Below are 14,256 nucleotides of genomic sequence, written 5' to 3'. Positions count from 1 at the left end.
AAGGGCACAACAAAATATAGTAAAATCCACTGATCGGGTGTGGGGGAAGTGTTCTAGTATGTGGGCTGGTGAGATTTGTGTGGCAGGGCTGCTTTTTTGTCCCAGTCCGGCCCTGGTATCAGGGTCTGTGCCCCTATAATATGTTGTTATCAGAGTAGGTGACACAAAACTGATGACGGATTCCCTTCAAACATTTTCCTATGTGAAGGCAAATGCAATGTACGAGTAGACACTTGACATTTTGAACTAAATTTTACAGCTTTTACTGGTATTTACAAACCTATGTGAAGGCGTGCATTGTCTTATAATGCTTGGCCTATAAGCTTGTAATCATTTTTTACCTTTATAAAACACTTTACTTGTCTACAGATCTTTATGTAGTTGACCATGGTTATTAGCACACATATGTTATACTAATGTAAAGGTACATATAAAATGTTTTCTTACTTTCAAGTTTATAGTACTGTCCTTTGTTACTTCCATGGCTAGATAAGGAACATAAAAGCCTCCATAACTCTCCCCTGTTATGTAAAAGTCATTCTTCGTAAACTCTGGGAACAGGCGAAAAAAATCTTTCAGAGCCTGGTAGTTATCTCGAGCAGTCTGTAAAAGAAGAGGTTAAAATATGTTATTCAGGCACATACCACCTACTTACTCTATAGAAGATTGTACAAGTGTAAGACTATGCCAGCGACAAGTATGCTCTTTTTCCTCTTTAATAAAACAGGTGTGCTTATGTGTATTAAAAAAAAATATTTTAAGTGCATAGAATATTACGGGCACTAATGTGAGCAAATTTATGTTAGTAATGTGAATGATATAATAAGAACAATTTCTAGAGTTTTATAAATGGTAATGTGGATGACTCAGATTTGTTTTGATAAAGATATAATGTACTGCTGTATTAGATATAGGGAAAGGATAAGGATTACTCATAGGACACAGAATAAGGGTTTAATTTTAGATATAAGATAGGACTAGGAATAGTGCAGTAGAGAATATAATAGATTCAGGAAGTATACAGTTAAAGTATAGGAACAGTGAAAGTGTTTGGAAACCCCCCAAGATGGCTGGGGCAGGATTAGTTAATAAAGGGAAACACTTCCTGCTGTGGGGTAGATGAGAGGATTAGATAAAAAGAGTGATAAGTAAAGTCCAAGGCCAGAGGGTTGGAAAGCACGAGGAAATATTTTCAGGTAGCATGTGGACTACTAATTTTAGTGGGTTTTCCTGGAACTTCCAAGACCTACGGCCCTATTTAGGTCCAGAGGAGCATGCCTGTATCACTTTCCAGAAGGGAAAGTCGGACGGGAAAATACTGAAGAGAGGTGGGTTGGAACCCATGAGAGCTACGGAGCAGGACAGTGTATTCCTGGGGCCAGGGGTGCCAGACAAGAAAAGGATAGCTCGGGGTGAAAGAAACGTGAATGTAACATCGTACTGTGCTGTGATTACGATGGACTGTAAGGTAAAGTTAAGCTGTTTGAAAAGGATCTTGTGTCTCCTGTTCAATATGCGGCCATTCCTAGATCCAGGATCAGGGAGTCAGCGGAGGCTTCCAGCCAAACCATGAGTGCTATAACGTACACCCACAGGACAAGGAAAGCGGGACACTATTTACTTGTGGAGTGCCAGGGTGTGGGAACACAGCAACCCCTTGCCCCTGACTACAGCCCTGGGCACCTTACACAAGCATTAGAGCAGAGAAGTGTCATAGACCACAACCTGCAGTAACTGCACACCGGGGGTACATTCCATGTCTCCACAGGGTCATAATACTGTGCTCATGCTGAGTTTTTAATAAGCAGTGCTGTATATGATCATAGTCTTTTATGTATTTCATTTGAGTAAAGGGGCACTCTGGTTAAGAACATTACATTCATTAGTTCACAAAAATATATATTTCTGCTAGAATTATCTTATTTATTTAAACTTCTCTATTTGAAAATTCATGTTCTACTTCTCTTCAGTTGGGTCATGTGATCACATGATGATCCCCTCACCTCTAAGGGTGTGTGCACGCTGCGGATTCTGCTGTTTTGGTCCTGCGGATCTGCAGCAGTTTCTGCTGCAGTATACAGTACCATTAAAATCAATGAAAAATGAAAACCGCTGTGCAGACAGTGCAGATTTTTCCGCGCGGATTTGCTGCACCGCAGCATGTCAATTCTTTGTGCGGATTCCGCTGCGGTTTGGCACCTGCTCCATGGCAGGTGTCAAACCGCAGGCTAAACCACAGAAAAACTGCAGATAAACCGGATTTTGACAATCTCTGCGGTTTTTGACAAATCCGCGCGGAACAATCCGCAGGACAATCCACAGCGTGTGCACACAGCCTCAGGATTACATGGCGTTATGTAGAGGTGAACATAGACATAGACAGTAATGAGCCTTGGTGAAAGAAATGTACATATGTAAGGAGGTGACGGAGGCCGTCAAATGCCTCTCCCTCTGTGGACATTGTTCACATTTAATACTGCGGTTCCATAGCATTTACAAATGTTAATGTATTCATTTACTGTGACTGTAATGTATATGTACTTGACATGTATTGTGCATAGGATAGAAGATAGAAGAGAACGGTAGCAGTAGCATAGGATAATAAGGGAATAGAATGGTGGGTGTAGTACAGAACAGGAGCTATAGTGAGGGACTTCCTAGTTTAGAGAAAGTTGTGATACAGCAGTGAAAGAGGACAGTCAAATAGCCATGGGGGTAAGGTTGTTAAGGCAAGAAGGGACCCCAGGCTGAAGTTGTGTTCAAGTGATCACTATCTTAAACTGTAACCATTCCAAGGAGGATTCGGGGCCTACAGCCGGGATTAAACTAAGCTGAGATGGCGAGTCTTTTACCTTTTCCTATTGAAACCAGACAAGGGGAATGAGAGGAAGATGGTTGACCTAAAGGCATGGACTTTGCTGAAGGGACAGAGACTGTCCAATGCGTCAGAGATTGCCAGGAGAGACAGAGATTGTGAGACAGGACAGGGATTGTCCAGTGAGGCAGAGATTGCCAGGAGAGACAGATTGTCAGATGGGACAGGGATTGCCCAGCAGGGCAGATTGCTGAGAGATGACAGAGATTGTCGGACTAGGCAAAGATTGCCAGAAGAAGCAGAGATTGCTAGGGAAAGCTCCAGGAATGTTGCTGCATGAGAATTATGCTGCAACTGTAATAAGAACCCTGTTAAGTAAAGTTAAACTGTTAAGCATGGACATGGATTCTGGAGTCGTTTGGGAGAATCGGGAATTGGGAGCCCAGATGGTTGAAGCAGGAGGAACCCTTGAATCTAAAGTGAGTGTTCTACTTTATGTTTCCTCTGTGGGGACTCAGGGTGGGGTGATGCAACAGCTCCTCATCACAACTACCACCCTGGCCCCCTTACACATGGACCATCTCTTATCCCATAACTCAGCATAAAGAATCTATTTTTACAGGTATTCTCTAGTGATTGTGATACATACCCTTATGTGCAATCTAATTGATAGTAGGAAACTGTTTTTAAGATAACACTGGGCTCCTTAAAATATTAGGACCCTGTGCAGCAGTATAGGTTGCACCAATGGTATGTCTACCCCTGGCATTAAGTTCTCTGTGGAGGGTCACTATCTTAGTTACCAGAACTGTAAAATGAAATTCCAGCTGCATCGGGACATCGGGGGAGGGGAGGGGCTTTGCAGGGCAATTAATAATGAGAGCAATTTGGCCAGAGGCAATGCACTGGGAGAGTAATAAACTGGGGAGGCAATACACTGGGTATGTAACAGCATGGGTCAGCAAGAAACTATGGGAGCAATACACTGGGGAGACAATACACTGGGGAGGCAATACAATGGAGGAGCAATAAACTGGGTAGACATTACAGTGGGGAGGCAATACACTGGGGGCAAAATACAGTGGGGAGGAAATACACTGGAGAGGCAATACAGAGGGTAGGCAGTACAGTGGGGAGGGGAGGCATTACAGTGGGGAGACAATACACTGGGGAGGCAATACAGTGGAGAGGCGATACACTAAAGAGGCAATACAGTGGGGAGCAATGAAGTGGGGAGGCATTATTTGGGGAGGTAATACACTGAGGAGACAATACACTGGGGGAACAATACACTGAAGGGTCAATACACTGGGAGAAAAATACAGTGGCAAGGCAATACAGTGGGGTGCAATACACTGGGGAGGTAATACACCGGGGAGGCAATACACTGGAGAAGTAATACAGTGGGGAGCAATAAACTGGGGAGGCATTACGGTGTAGAGGCAATATACTGGGGAGACAATACACTGGGGGGAGCAATACTCTAGGGGGCAATAAATTGGGGGAAAAATACAGTTGGGAGGCAATACACTGGGGAGGCAATACTGTTCTGTCTCCGACATTTAATGCAATATTTGAATGTCTGTCCGGAAATATACTGTTATTTGCTGTAATGTATAGAATGTACAGGTTTCTATATATTTTACTGTTTTCTGTATCTTTGGCTCCATCTACTGAACAAAGTCGTAACCGCAGTGTTATTGTGTGTTTGCTTCCTGAATCTTTACCCCCCCCCGTCCACAATGTATTCTGGGAACGTTGCAAAGCACTATGGTAAGTTTTGCAGTGCCTTCTGGGAGCCCTTTGCAAAGGATTATGGTTTAGTCCAGCCCCCATTTTTCGCTCCAGTTCACCATTTTCTCTCAAGCCTGCTTCCTGTGAACATCTAATTTCTATACTCCCCTTGTGTCAGCATCGCTGGTAGGTAATCATGCTTCGCACATCTAATTCCTGTCTTAGATCACCCTGCTTAGTTAGCTCTCCCCTGGTTAGCTATTAGTCCAGATAATCTACAGTTAGGTCCATATATATTTTCCACAGAGGCAACATTTTTCTAATTTTGGTTCTAGACATTACCACAATGAATTTTAAACAAAACAATTCAGATGCAGTTGAAGTTCAGACTTTCAGCTTTCATTTGAGGGTTTAGGAGTTTCAGCTCCTTAACATGTGCCACCCTGTTTTTAAAGTAATTGGACAATTGACTCCAAGGCTATCTCATGGACAGGTGTGGGCAATCCCTTTGTTATATCATTCTCAATTAAGCAGATAAAAGGCCTGGAGTTGATTTGAGGTGTGGTGCTTGCATTTTGAAGGTTTTGCTATGAAGGAAACACGCGGTCAAAGGAGCTCCCCATGCAGGTGTAACAAGCCATCCTTAGGCCTCTTTCACACATCAGGTTTTCGCCGTCAGGCGCGATCCGGCTCTTTTGACAAAAACCGGATCCGGCGAAATGCAATGCCGGATCCGGTTTCCCCCCCATTGACTTGCATTTGCGCCGGATCGCGCCGGATAGAATCATAGAATCATAGAATCATAGAATCGTAGAGTTGGAAGGGACCTCCTGGGCCATCTGGTCCAACCCCCTGCTCAAAGCAGGATTCGCTAAATCATCCCAGTCAGATGTCTGTCCAGCCTCTGTTTGAAGGCTTCCATTGAAGGAGAACTCACCACTTCTCGTGGCAGCCTGTTCCACTCATTGATCACTCTAACTGTCAAAAAGTTTTTTCTAATATCTAATCTCCCATTCAGTTTCATCCCATTGCTTCTAGTCTTTCCTTGTGCAAATGAGAATAAAGTTGATCCTTCTACAATGTGACAGCCCTTTAGATATTTGTAGACAGCTATTAAGTCTCCTCTCAGTCTTCTCTTTTGCAAACTAAACATTCCCAAATCCTGCAACCTTTCCTCATAAGACAGGGTTTGCAGACCGGTCACCATTCTGGTCGCTCTTTTCTGAACTTGCTCCAGTTTGTTGATGTCTTTTTTAAAATGTGGTGCCCAAAACTGGACACAATATTCCAGATGAGGTCTGACCAAAGAGGAGTAGAGGGAAATAATGACTTCACGTGATCTAGACTGTATGCTTCTGTTAATACATCCTAGAATTGCATTTGCCTTTTTTGCTGCTGCATCACACTGTTGACTCATATTCAGTCTGTGATCTATTAGTATACCCAAGTCTTTTTCACATGTGCTGTCACTTAGCCCTATTCCTCCCATTCTATATATGCTTTTTTCATTTTTATTGCCCAGATGTAGTACTTTGCATTTCTCCCTGTTAAAAACCATTCTGTTAGTTGCTGCCCACTTCTCCAGTTTATTTAAATCTTTTTGAATCCTCTCTCTCTCTTCTCTAGTATTAGCTATCCCTCCTAGCTTTGTGTCATCAGCAAATTTAATCAGTTTACCCTCAATTCCTTCATCTAAATCGTTGATAAAGATGTTGAACAATACAGGGCCCAGGACAGAGCCCTGTGGTACCCCACTTGAGACATTCTTCCAACTGGATGTGCAGCCATTTACGACCACTCTTTGGGTCCGATCACTAAGCCAGTTATGAATCCACCTAACAGTTGCCTTGTCCATTCCATACTTAGTCATTTTTTCAATAAGGATTGTATGAGAGACTTTGTCAAATGCTTTGCTGAAGTCAAGATATACTATATCTACAGCATTTCCTTGATCCACCCAATCAGTGATACCGTCATAGAAGGAAATTAAGTTAGTCTGACATGACTTATTAGTTACAAACCCATGCTGACTCTGTTTGATCACTTCATTCTTATCCAGGTATTGACATACATGTTGTTTAATAATTTGTTCAAAGATCTTTCCTGGTATAGAAGTCAGACTCACCGGCCTATAGTTGCCTGGGTCCACCTTCTTCCCCTTTTTGAAGATAGGAACAACATTTGCTCTTCTCCAGTCTTCTGGCACTTCTCCTGTTCTCCAAGAATTTTCAAAGATTATGGAGAGGGGTTCAAAAATTTCTTCTGCTATCTCCTTCAGTACTCTGGGGTGTAATTCATCTGGACCTGGAGACTTGAATTCATTTAGGTTAGCTAAGTGTTTCCTCACTATCTTTCTGTTTATAGATATCCTGGATTCTTCTATTCCCTTAATAGGACAGTGAATAACAGTTGGTGTTACATTTCCTTTCTGAGAGAAAACAGATGCAAAATAGGAATTTAAAAGTTCAGCCTTCTCAACATCCTGTCTTACCATTTCATCATTTTCATCCTGTAAAAATCCTATAGCATCTTTGACTTTTCTTTTACTTTTGACATATCCCCAAAATCCTTTATTATTGCTTTTGACATCTCTTGCAAGCCTCAATTCATTTTCAGCTTTAGATAATCTGATTTGTGCCCTGCGGGTTCTGCAGACAGCATTATATTCTTCTTTAGATATGCCTCCCTCTTTCCATTTTATAAACATTTTTTTCTTCCTTTTTAGCATGTGCTTAAGTTCTGTGTTCACCCATCCTGGTTTCCTTAAATGCTTCCTATTCTTCCCTCTTTTCGGAATTGTTAACAACTGTGCATTGAGAATTTCATTTTTCAAGATTTCCCATCCTTCCTGGACATTTTTGTCTTTAAGGATATCCAGCCATTGGATCCCTCCAATTATCTTTCTGAATCCCTTAAAATCTGCCTTTCTGAAATCTAACCTTGACGTCTGAGTCTTCACAGGTCTTCCGCCTCTAGTTATCCAAAATTCTAAAATAGCATGGTCGCTACCTCCTAGGGTTCCAGCCACTTTTACCTCCTCAACCATTTCCTCCCTGTTTATAAGGATTAGATCCAAGGTAGCAGTTCCCCTTGTTTTCTCCCCTACCTTTTGGAAGATAAAGTTGTCAGCTAGAGAGGATAAGAATTTCCTTGACCTGTTAGTTTTGCCTGAGAGAGATTCCCAACAAATGTCTGGATAGTTGAAATCTCCCATGACAACTATGTCATATTTTTTGGAGAACTTGGCCATTTGATGCATAAAGAGTTCATCCATATCTTCAGCTTGCACAGGCGGCCTGTAGTAAATGCCTACAATGGTGTCCTTTCCATTGTTCTGTCCTTGTATTCTTACCCAAACAGTTTCCACAGAACTCCCAGTCTCTGAAGCTTCAATCTCTGTGCAGATATACGCGTTTCTAACATACAATGCAACACCCCCTCCTCGTTTATCAAATTCTGTTTCTTGCAAAAAAGTTGTATCCTTCTAGTCTTGTATTCCAATCATGTGTATTGTCCCACCAAGTTTCAGTGATTCCAATGACATCATATTTCTTTTCCTGTGTTAGTAGTTCCAATTCTCCTTGTTTGTTGCCCATGCTTTGTGCATTAGTATAGAAACATTTTAGTTTGTGATTGGTTTCTCTTTCTCCAATATTTTTATTAATTAGATTCTTTCGTCTTTGTTCTTCCTTTTCACTTCTAATAGCAGAGTTCTCAATAGCATTTCTCAGGTGTATGGCTTTTTCTGGTCTTTTGCTTCCCTTCCCATGTTGTTCTAGTTTAAAGCTCTCCTTACAAGTGTAGCAAGGCGACTTCCAAATACATGCTTTCCAGTCTTCGTAAGGTGCACCCCATCTCTAGAAAGTAGTCCATCGTATAAGTAGTTCACTCCGTGATCCAGAAATCCAAATCGTTGCTGACGGCACCATCGACGTAGCCAGTTGTTCACCTGCAGAATCTTATTCCACCTCCTTGTTCCATGGCCATCCACTGGGAGGATGGAAGAGAAGACCACCTGCGCTCCCAGTTCTTTCACTTTCTTGCCTAAGTCTTCAAAGTCTCTGCAGATGGTTTCCAGGTCGTTTCTTGCGGTGTCATTTGTCCCCACATGTAGTAGCAGGAATGGGTAGAGTCATCTGTAGGTCTGAAGAGTCCTGATATCCTGTCAGACACATCTTTAATTTTTGCACCTGGAAGACAGCACATTTCTCTTGAAGTTATATCCGGTCTGCAGATAGCGGCCTCTGTTCCTGTTGGTACATGGATGGCCATGCGTTTCTTCCGGTTTTCGCCGGATCCGGCAATGTGTCGCAATCCGGCGTCTGGAAAAAACGGCTACTGTAACGTTTTTTGTCTCTGGCGAAAAAGCCGGACACGCCGGATCCGGCGCGTCCGGCTTTTGCACACAATGAAAGTCTATGAGCATCGCAATGCGCCGGATCTGATTTTTTAGGTCTGAGCATGCTCACTAGCTCTGCCCACATCACACATATATAAAAGCATGACAGTGGGACCCTCAGCCACACCCAACATGCCACCAAAGACAGCAACCAGGCGCAGGAGAAGGCAGGAGACCACTGCAGCACCATCAGCACCACCACCACCCCAAATGGACTAGCAAAGCGACCATGCTGAACAACGGGAGGGGAGTCCAGCAGCAGATGAGAGATGGTAATTATCAAATCCCCCATTCCTCAAAACTAGGACCATGGAATATCAAGATATTCATTGGCCCTTTGTTTCTCTTTATTCAACAGCCACCCAAGAGATGCAGCAGCAGCAGCACTGGCAGCACTGGCAGCAGCAACAGCAGCAGCACTACCCACAGCCATGGAGTCTGGCCAGCAACAGGACAGCACATCTTCTTCTGGGAGCCCTCCCTCGCATCGTCAGCGTTTGACGGTAAGTTTTTATTTCCAAAATCCATCATCTCTGTAATATATGTCTATTCATTGCCTTTTATTTCAAAACAGGAATCACAAGCTGAAGAGGAGCTCTCAGAAGAAGAAGGAAGGGGTGGACAGACACCTGGAGTGGGCTCACAATTGGTAAATTTTTTGCATCAAACGCAGAAACACAACATCACACTACACACAACACATAGAAAACAATGTACCGCAGACCTCACACAGCAAACAAATGCCAACATCCAAACACATAATTTTTTTTCTTTTCTTCTCTAGTCTTCCCAATCTGGTGCTCGGCCAAGAGGTCCTCGCTGTGCCTCCCAGGGTCGTCGGCGACAGCAACGCGGCGGTCACCAGCGTGTAAGTATAATATTTAAGTTTTAAATTTTGGTACACTTTTTATTTCATGTCTTAAAGTGTGGTGCCTAATTTTGCTATTTTTCTCTTTTACTTTAACAGCCTTCACAGCGTGCTCCCGACTCAGACGGTGAGGATGGAGGAATTGATGTGGACCACCTCATCGATCTCGTCAGAGAAAGGGAGCCACTATGGAATATGGCTGACCGCCGCCATGCTGACCTGATTGTTACCCGACGACTCTGGGAGGAAATCTGTTCGCTCCTTGTGGGCCGCTGGGAGGACCTTGATGCTCGGGCCCAGATTAAAGAGCGTAAGTATATACAGTACCGGTTGCTTGATGTAAACCAATGTTTCCCGAACTCCAGTCCTCGTGGTCCCCACGGATCATGTGTTCAGGATTTCTATTTACTATGGAAATCCTGAAAACATGACCCCTGGGGACCATGAGGACTGGAGTTTGGGAAACACTGATGTTGTATACTAACCACTTTGTCGTTTCTCGTTTCAGGGGACAGAATTGTGAAGCGGTGGCGGTCTGTGAGGGATCGTTTCAAGAAGGAGTTCAATAAAGAGATGCGGGCCCCAAGTGGATCTGGAGGACGCAGGAGCAAGTACAAGTACGCACGAGCCCTGTCGTTCCTCCGGGATACAATGGTCACCAGAAGGTAAATATTACACACCACATGTGAAAAAAAAATGTTTAGATGTAACAATTTTTTTTCAGCCAGGGCCATGCCATGTCACTATTTTAATTGGGTTTTTTTCTCTTTATTCCACAGCACGGTGAGCAGCACTCGGGAGCCTGCATGATTGGACCCTTCTGAGGCGATCCCTGAGGAGACCGGCACCGAGGGACACTTCGACCGCCCCGGTACATCTGCACCTTCCCAGCCTTCCCACACATTCAACCCATCTGTCCCATCCACCAGCACAGGAGCATCATGGCCGCCTACATTACATGAAGCTGCTGGTGAGGAGATCGCTTTCCCTTTACCCCACCCTTCTGCCCCTGCCACCTCTAGTACACCTGCGGGTACTGGGCGGCAGCGGCAGAGGGGTCAGGAAAAGACTTATGCGCCAGAGTTCTTGCATCTGAATGCATCTTTCCAGAACTGTCTAAAGTCTTGTCAGAGCAAATCTCCGCAGGCTTTCAGCAGATCAACTCCAGCATTCTGGAGGTGAAGACACTTCTGCAAACCATGCATTCAGAAGCAAGATCTTCGCCAAACCACACCTTTTTCAGGTCTGTTGTGGAGCGCATGGAAACGCTCTCTCCTACCCAGCAGATGCATGTAATGCATTCGTGCCACGGTGCTCTCCAGCACGTTACCTCCCAATCTCCTCCTCCCACCCCAGTAGTTCCTCCACCTGCGCCCCCTCCAGCCACTTTCCATCCTCCCCCTCCTATTACATACCAGCCACCTCCCCAGTACCAGCAACCTCCCCAGTACCAGCAACCTCCCCAGTACCAGATATCTCCCCACTTCCAGCAACCTGCCCCGTACCAAACTCCTTCCCCGTACCAAACTCCTTCCCCGTACCAAACTCCTTCCCCGTACCAAACTCCTTCCCCGTACCAAACTCCTTCCCTGTACCAAACTCCTTCCCCATACAACTTTCCATCAACATCATCTGCTCCTACAGTCCCTGCCCAACCCTCCACTCCACCGCCCACCACCTCTTCTGCCTCCCACATGTCCACCCATTCTGTAGCTTTTTCCACACCTTCACCTCTAACTGTTCCTTCCCCACCACGATCCCAGTCCTCTCTCCACACTCCCAGTGTCGAAGTGTCCCGCAGCCCCACCAGCAGTATTTCCACCCCACACTACACCGAGTTATAATGTTTTTTTTAAAATAAAAATGCCCATTTGTCTGGTTTCAAACATTTATTAAAAAAGTTTTTTTAACTTTAAAAACATTTTACAAAAAAAAAAATATTTTAAATAAAAGTTAAATTATCGTTTTACAATGGTTGTCTGTCATTTCTTTCTGCGGCGAAATATGTTTTAAAAAAAGGATAAATACAGGGTATTTCAAAGGTCAAAAGGTATTCAAAACCTGGTATATAACTGTGGGTAAATTTAAGCTTTTTGCCACAGTTGTGTTCCTGGTTGTGTTTGAAGCAAAGTATTTCACCTAAAAAGTTGTGTTTATTGTTGGTGATTTCCTATCAATGTACACAACTTTTGTTAAAAGGTGAAATACTTTGCATAAAACACAACCAGGTACACACCTGTGGCCTAAAGGTAAAAATATTAAGACCATGACAAGATAGCCAACTTTGGTTGGCAAAGGTATATACTGTTGGTACAGAAGGTACGTACACAAGTAGGGCACAAATCTTTCACACTCTGTCATCCTGCCAGTGTACTCTGCCTTGAGGTGACATAAAGTATAGTGCAAAATTGTCCCTCATTACTGAAACCGTCACAGAACTTCTAGTGGTAATGTCCTGGTAATCTTGCAAGGTGGTTTCTTCAGAGGTGTCCTCAATGGAAATGGGTTCCTTGCAGATAATAAAATTGTGGAGTACCACGCAAGCTTTGATCACCTCGTCAACAGTTTCTGTCTTGAGGTTGATCGCAGTCAATAGGACCCGCCATTTGGCTGTCAGAATACCAAAGGTACATTCAACCATTCTTCTTGCTCTTGTGAGGCGGTAATTAAAAATGCGTTTTGTTCTTGACAATCCTCTGCTACCGTACGGTTTCAAAAGGTGTTCTGACAGCTGGAAGGCTTCATCCCCTACACAGACAAATGGCATAGGTGGACCAGATGTTTGCGGCAGCGGTCTAGGGGATGGAAACTGGAAGGTGTTTCCATACAGTTTACGCCCCATGGCAGACAGTTTGAAAACTTGAGAGTCATTGGAGCGGCCATAGGCCCCAATATCAACAGCAATAAATTTGTATTCCGCGTCAGCGATGGCCATGAGGACAATGGAAAAATATTTCTTGTAATTGAAATATTCCGATCCCGATCCGGCTGGCTTTACAATGCGGATATGTTTCCCGTCCACAGCGCCCAAGCAGTTCGGAAACTGACATATCTGTTGAAACTTTTCTGAAATTTCAATCCACCTCTCTGTTGTGGGCTCTGGTAAAAACTCTTCAGCTAAGGAGTCCCACAGTGCACGGCATGTGTACTTCACTATTTCAGATATGGTGGAAATCCCGAGTCTGTACTGGAAATGCAGTGATGAAAGGGATTCTCCAGTTGCAAGAAATCTGTGGGGAATTAAAAAACAATCAATTAGTTTAAAATCACAGCATTACATACCAAAACTCAGCTATAACACTTGGAGATACAAACTACCACCAACAAGATTGCAGTGAAAGTGTGCTCTGATGCGAGGCATATCAAATAAATGTGGCTTACCTTAAAGTCACCATCAGACGCTCTGCGGGTGAAACAGAGAAGCGGCAATAGGTGTCCGATTTTCTTATGGGGTGTGCAATGCGCTCCACCAAGTAATCAAAATTCTCCATTTTCATCCGAACATATGCAAAAAATGTATCCAGGTTTCGTCTAAGGTCCATGCAGAGTGTAGAATAGATCCCACGCGTCATTCTCTTGGCTGTGATGGGGTGGATCCACAAACGTCGTCTACGATGCCTGATGCGCTGCTGTCTCGCTCTCTCCTTCTCCAGAACAATCACCCTCAAACGATTCGCCTCTGCTGTAAAATCCGCCAAATTCTTCAAAATATTTCCAATCACAACATCCATCTTCGCCAGTAACTTGCTCTTCTCTCCAACCTGCACTTTCTCCTCTACAACCTGTCAAAGAAGGGCTGTAGGAACACGCTATATATAGTTTTTCAGTAGCCAATCCAGTTCGGAAGGCCACAAGGGTCGATTTTAAAAACCGGATCCGGTGTAATCCGTAGAAAACCGGATGAACCGGATGAGACGGATCCGGTTTTGGCTGTCAAGCGCAAGACGGATCCGGCAGAAAAACGGATCCGTCACATCCGGTTTTACAAAACATTTGCCGGATCCGGCGCTCCGGCACGACGCCGGAACGCGCCTGACGCCGAAAACCTGATGTGTGAAAGTAGCCTTAAGCTGCAAAAACAGAAAAAACCCATCCGAGAAATTGCTACAACATTAGGAGTGGCAAACTCTACAGTTTGGAACATCCTGAGAAAGAAAGAAAGCACTGGTGAACTCATCAATGCAAAAAGACCTGGGCACCCACGGAAGACAACAGCGGTGGATGATCGCAGAATATTCTCCATGGTGAAGAGAAACCCATTCACAACAGCCAACCAAGTGAACAACACTCTCCAGGAGGTAGGCGCATCAATGTCAAAATCTATCATAGAGAAGACTGCATGAAAGTAAATATAGAAGAAAAAAAAAAGGTATTCAGCTCACCATTAGATGAATTCCTGTGGCTTTGGGTGTGGACTCCAGGATGGTGCTCGGAAAAAGC

General features: G+C 44.0%; 1 protein-coding gene across 1 annotated transcript in view; it reads right to left on the bottom strand.

Annotated features, from left to right (window-relative positions):
* The window catches only part of LOC141069626 (lysosomal protective protein-like), a 91,113-nt gene that overhangs the window by 61,987 nt on the left and 14,870 nt on the right, over positions 1-14,256 (bottom strand). Inside the window, exon 6 of the mRNA XM_073559348.1 lies at positions 448-603. Within this exon, the coding sequence (XP_073415449.1) occupies positions 448-603 (156 nt within the window). The remainder of the gene's footprint in view (positions 1-447; positions 604-14,256) is intronic.

This window comes from Dendrobates tinctorius, unplaced genomic scaffold, assembly GCF_039654945.1.
Source record: "Dendrobates tinctorius isolate UK_male_01 unplaced genomic scaffold, ASM3965494v1 ptg000270l, whole genome shotgun sequence".
NCBI classification, from domain to species: domain Eukaryota; kingdom Metazoa; phylum Chordata; class Amphibia; order Anura; family Dendrobatidae; genus Dendrobates; species Dendrobates tinctorius.
This window is presented reverse-complemented; position numbering and strand designations above follow the sequence as displayed.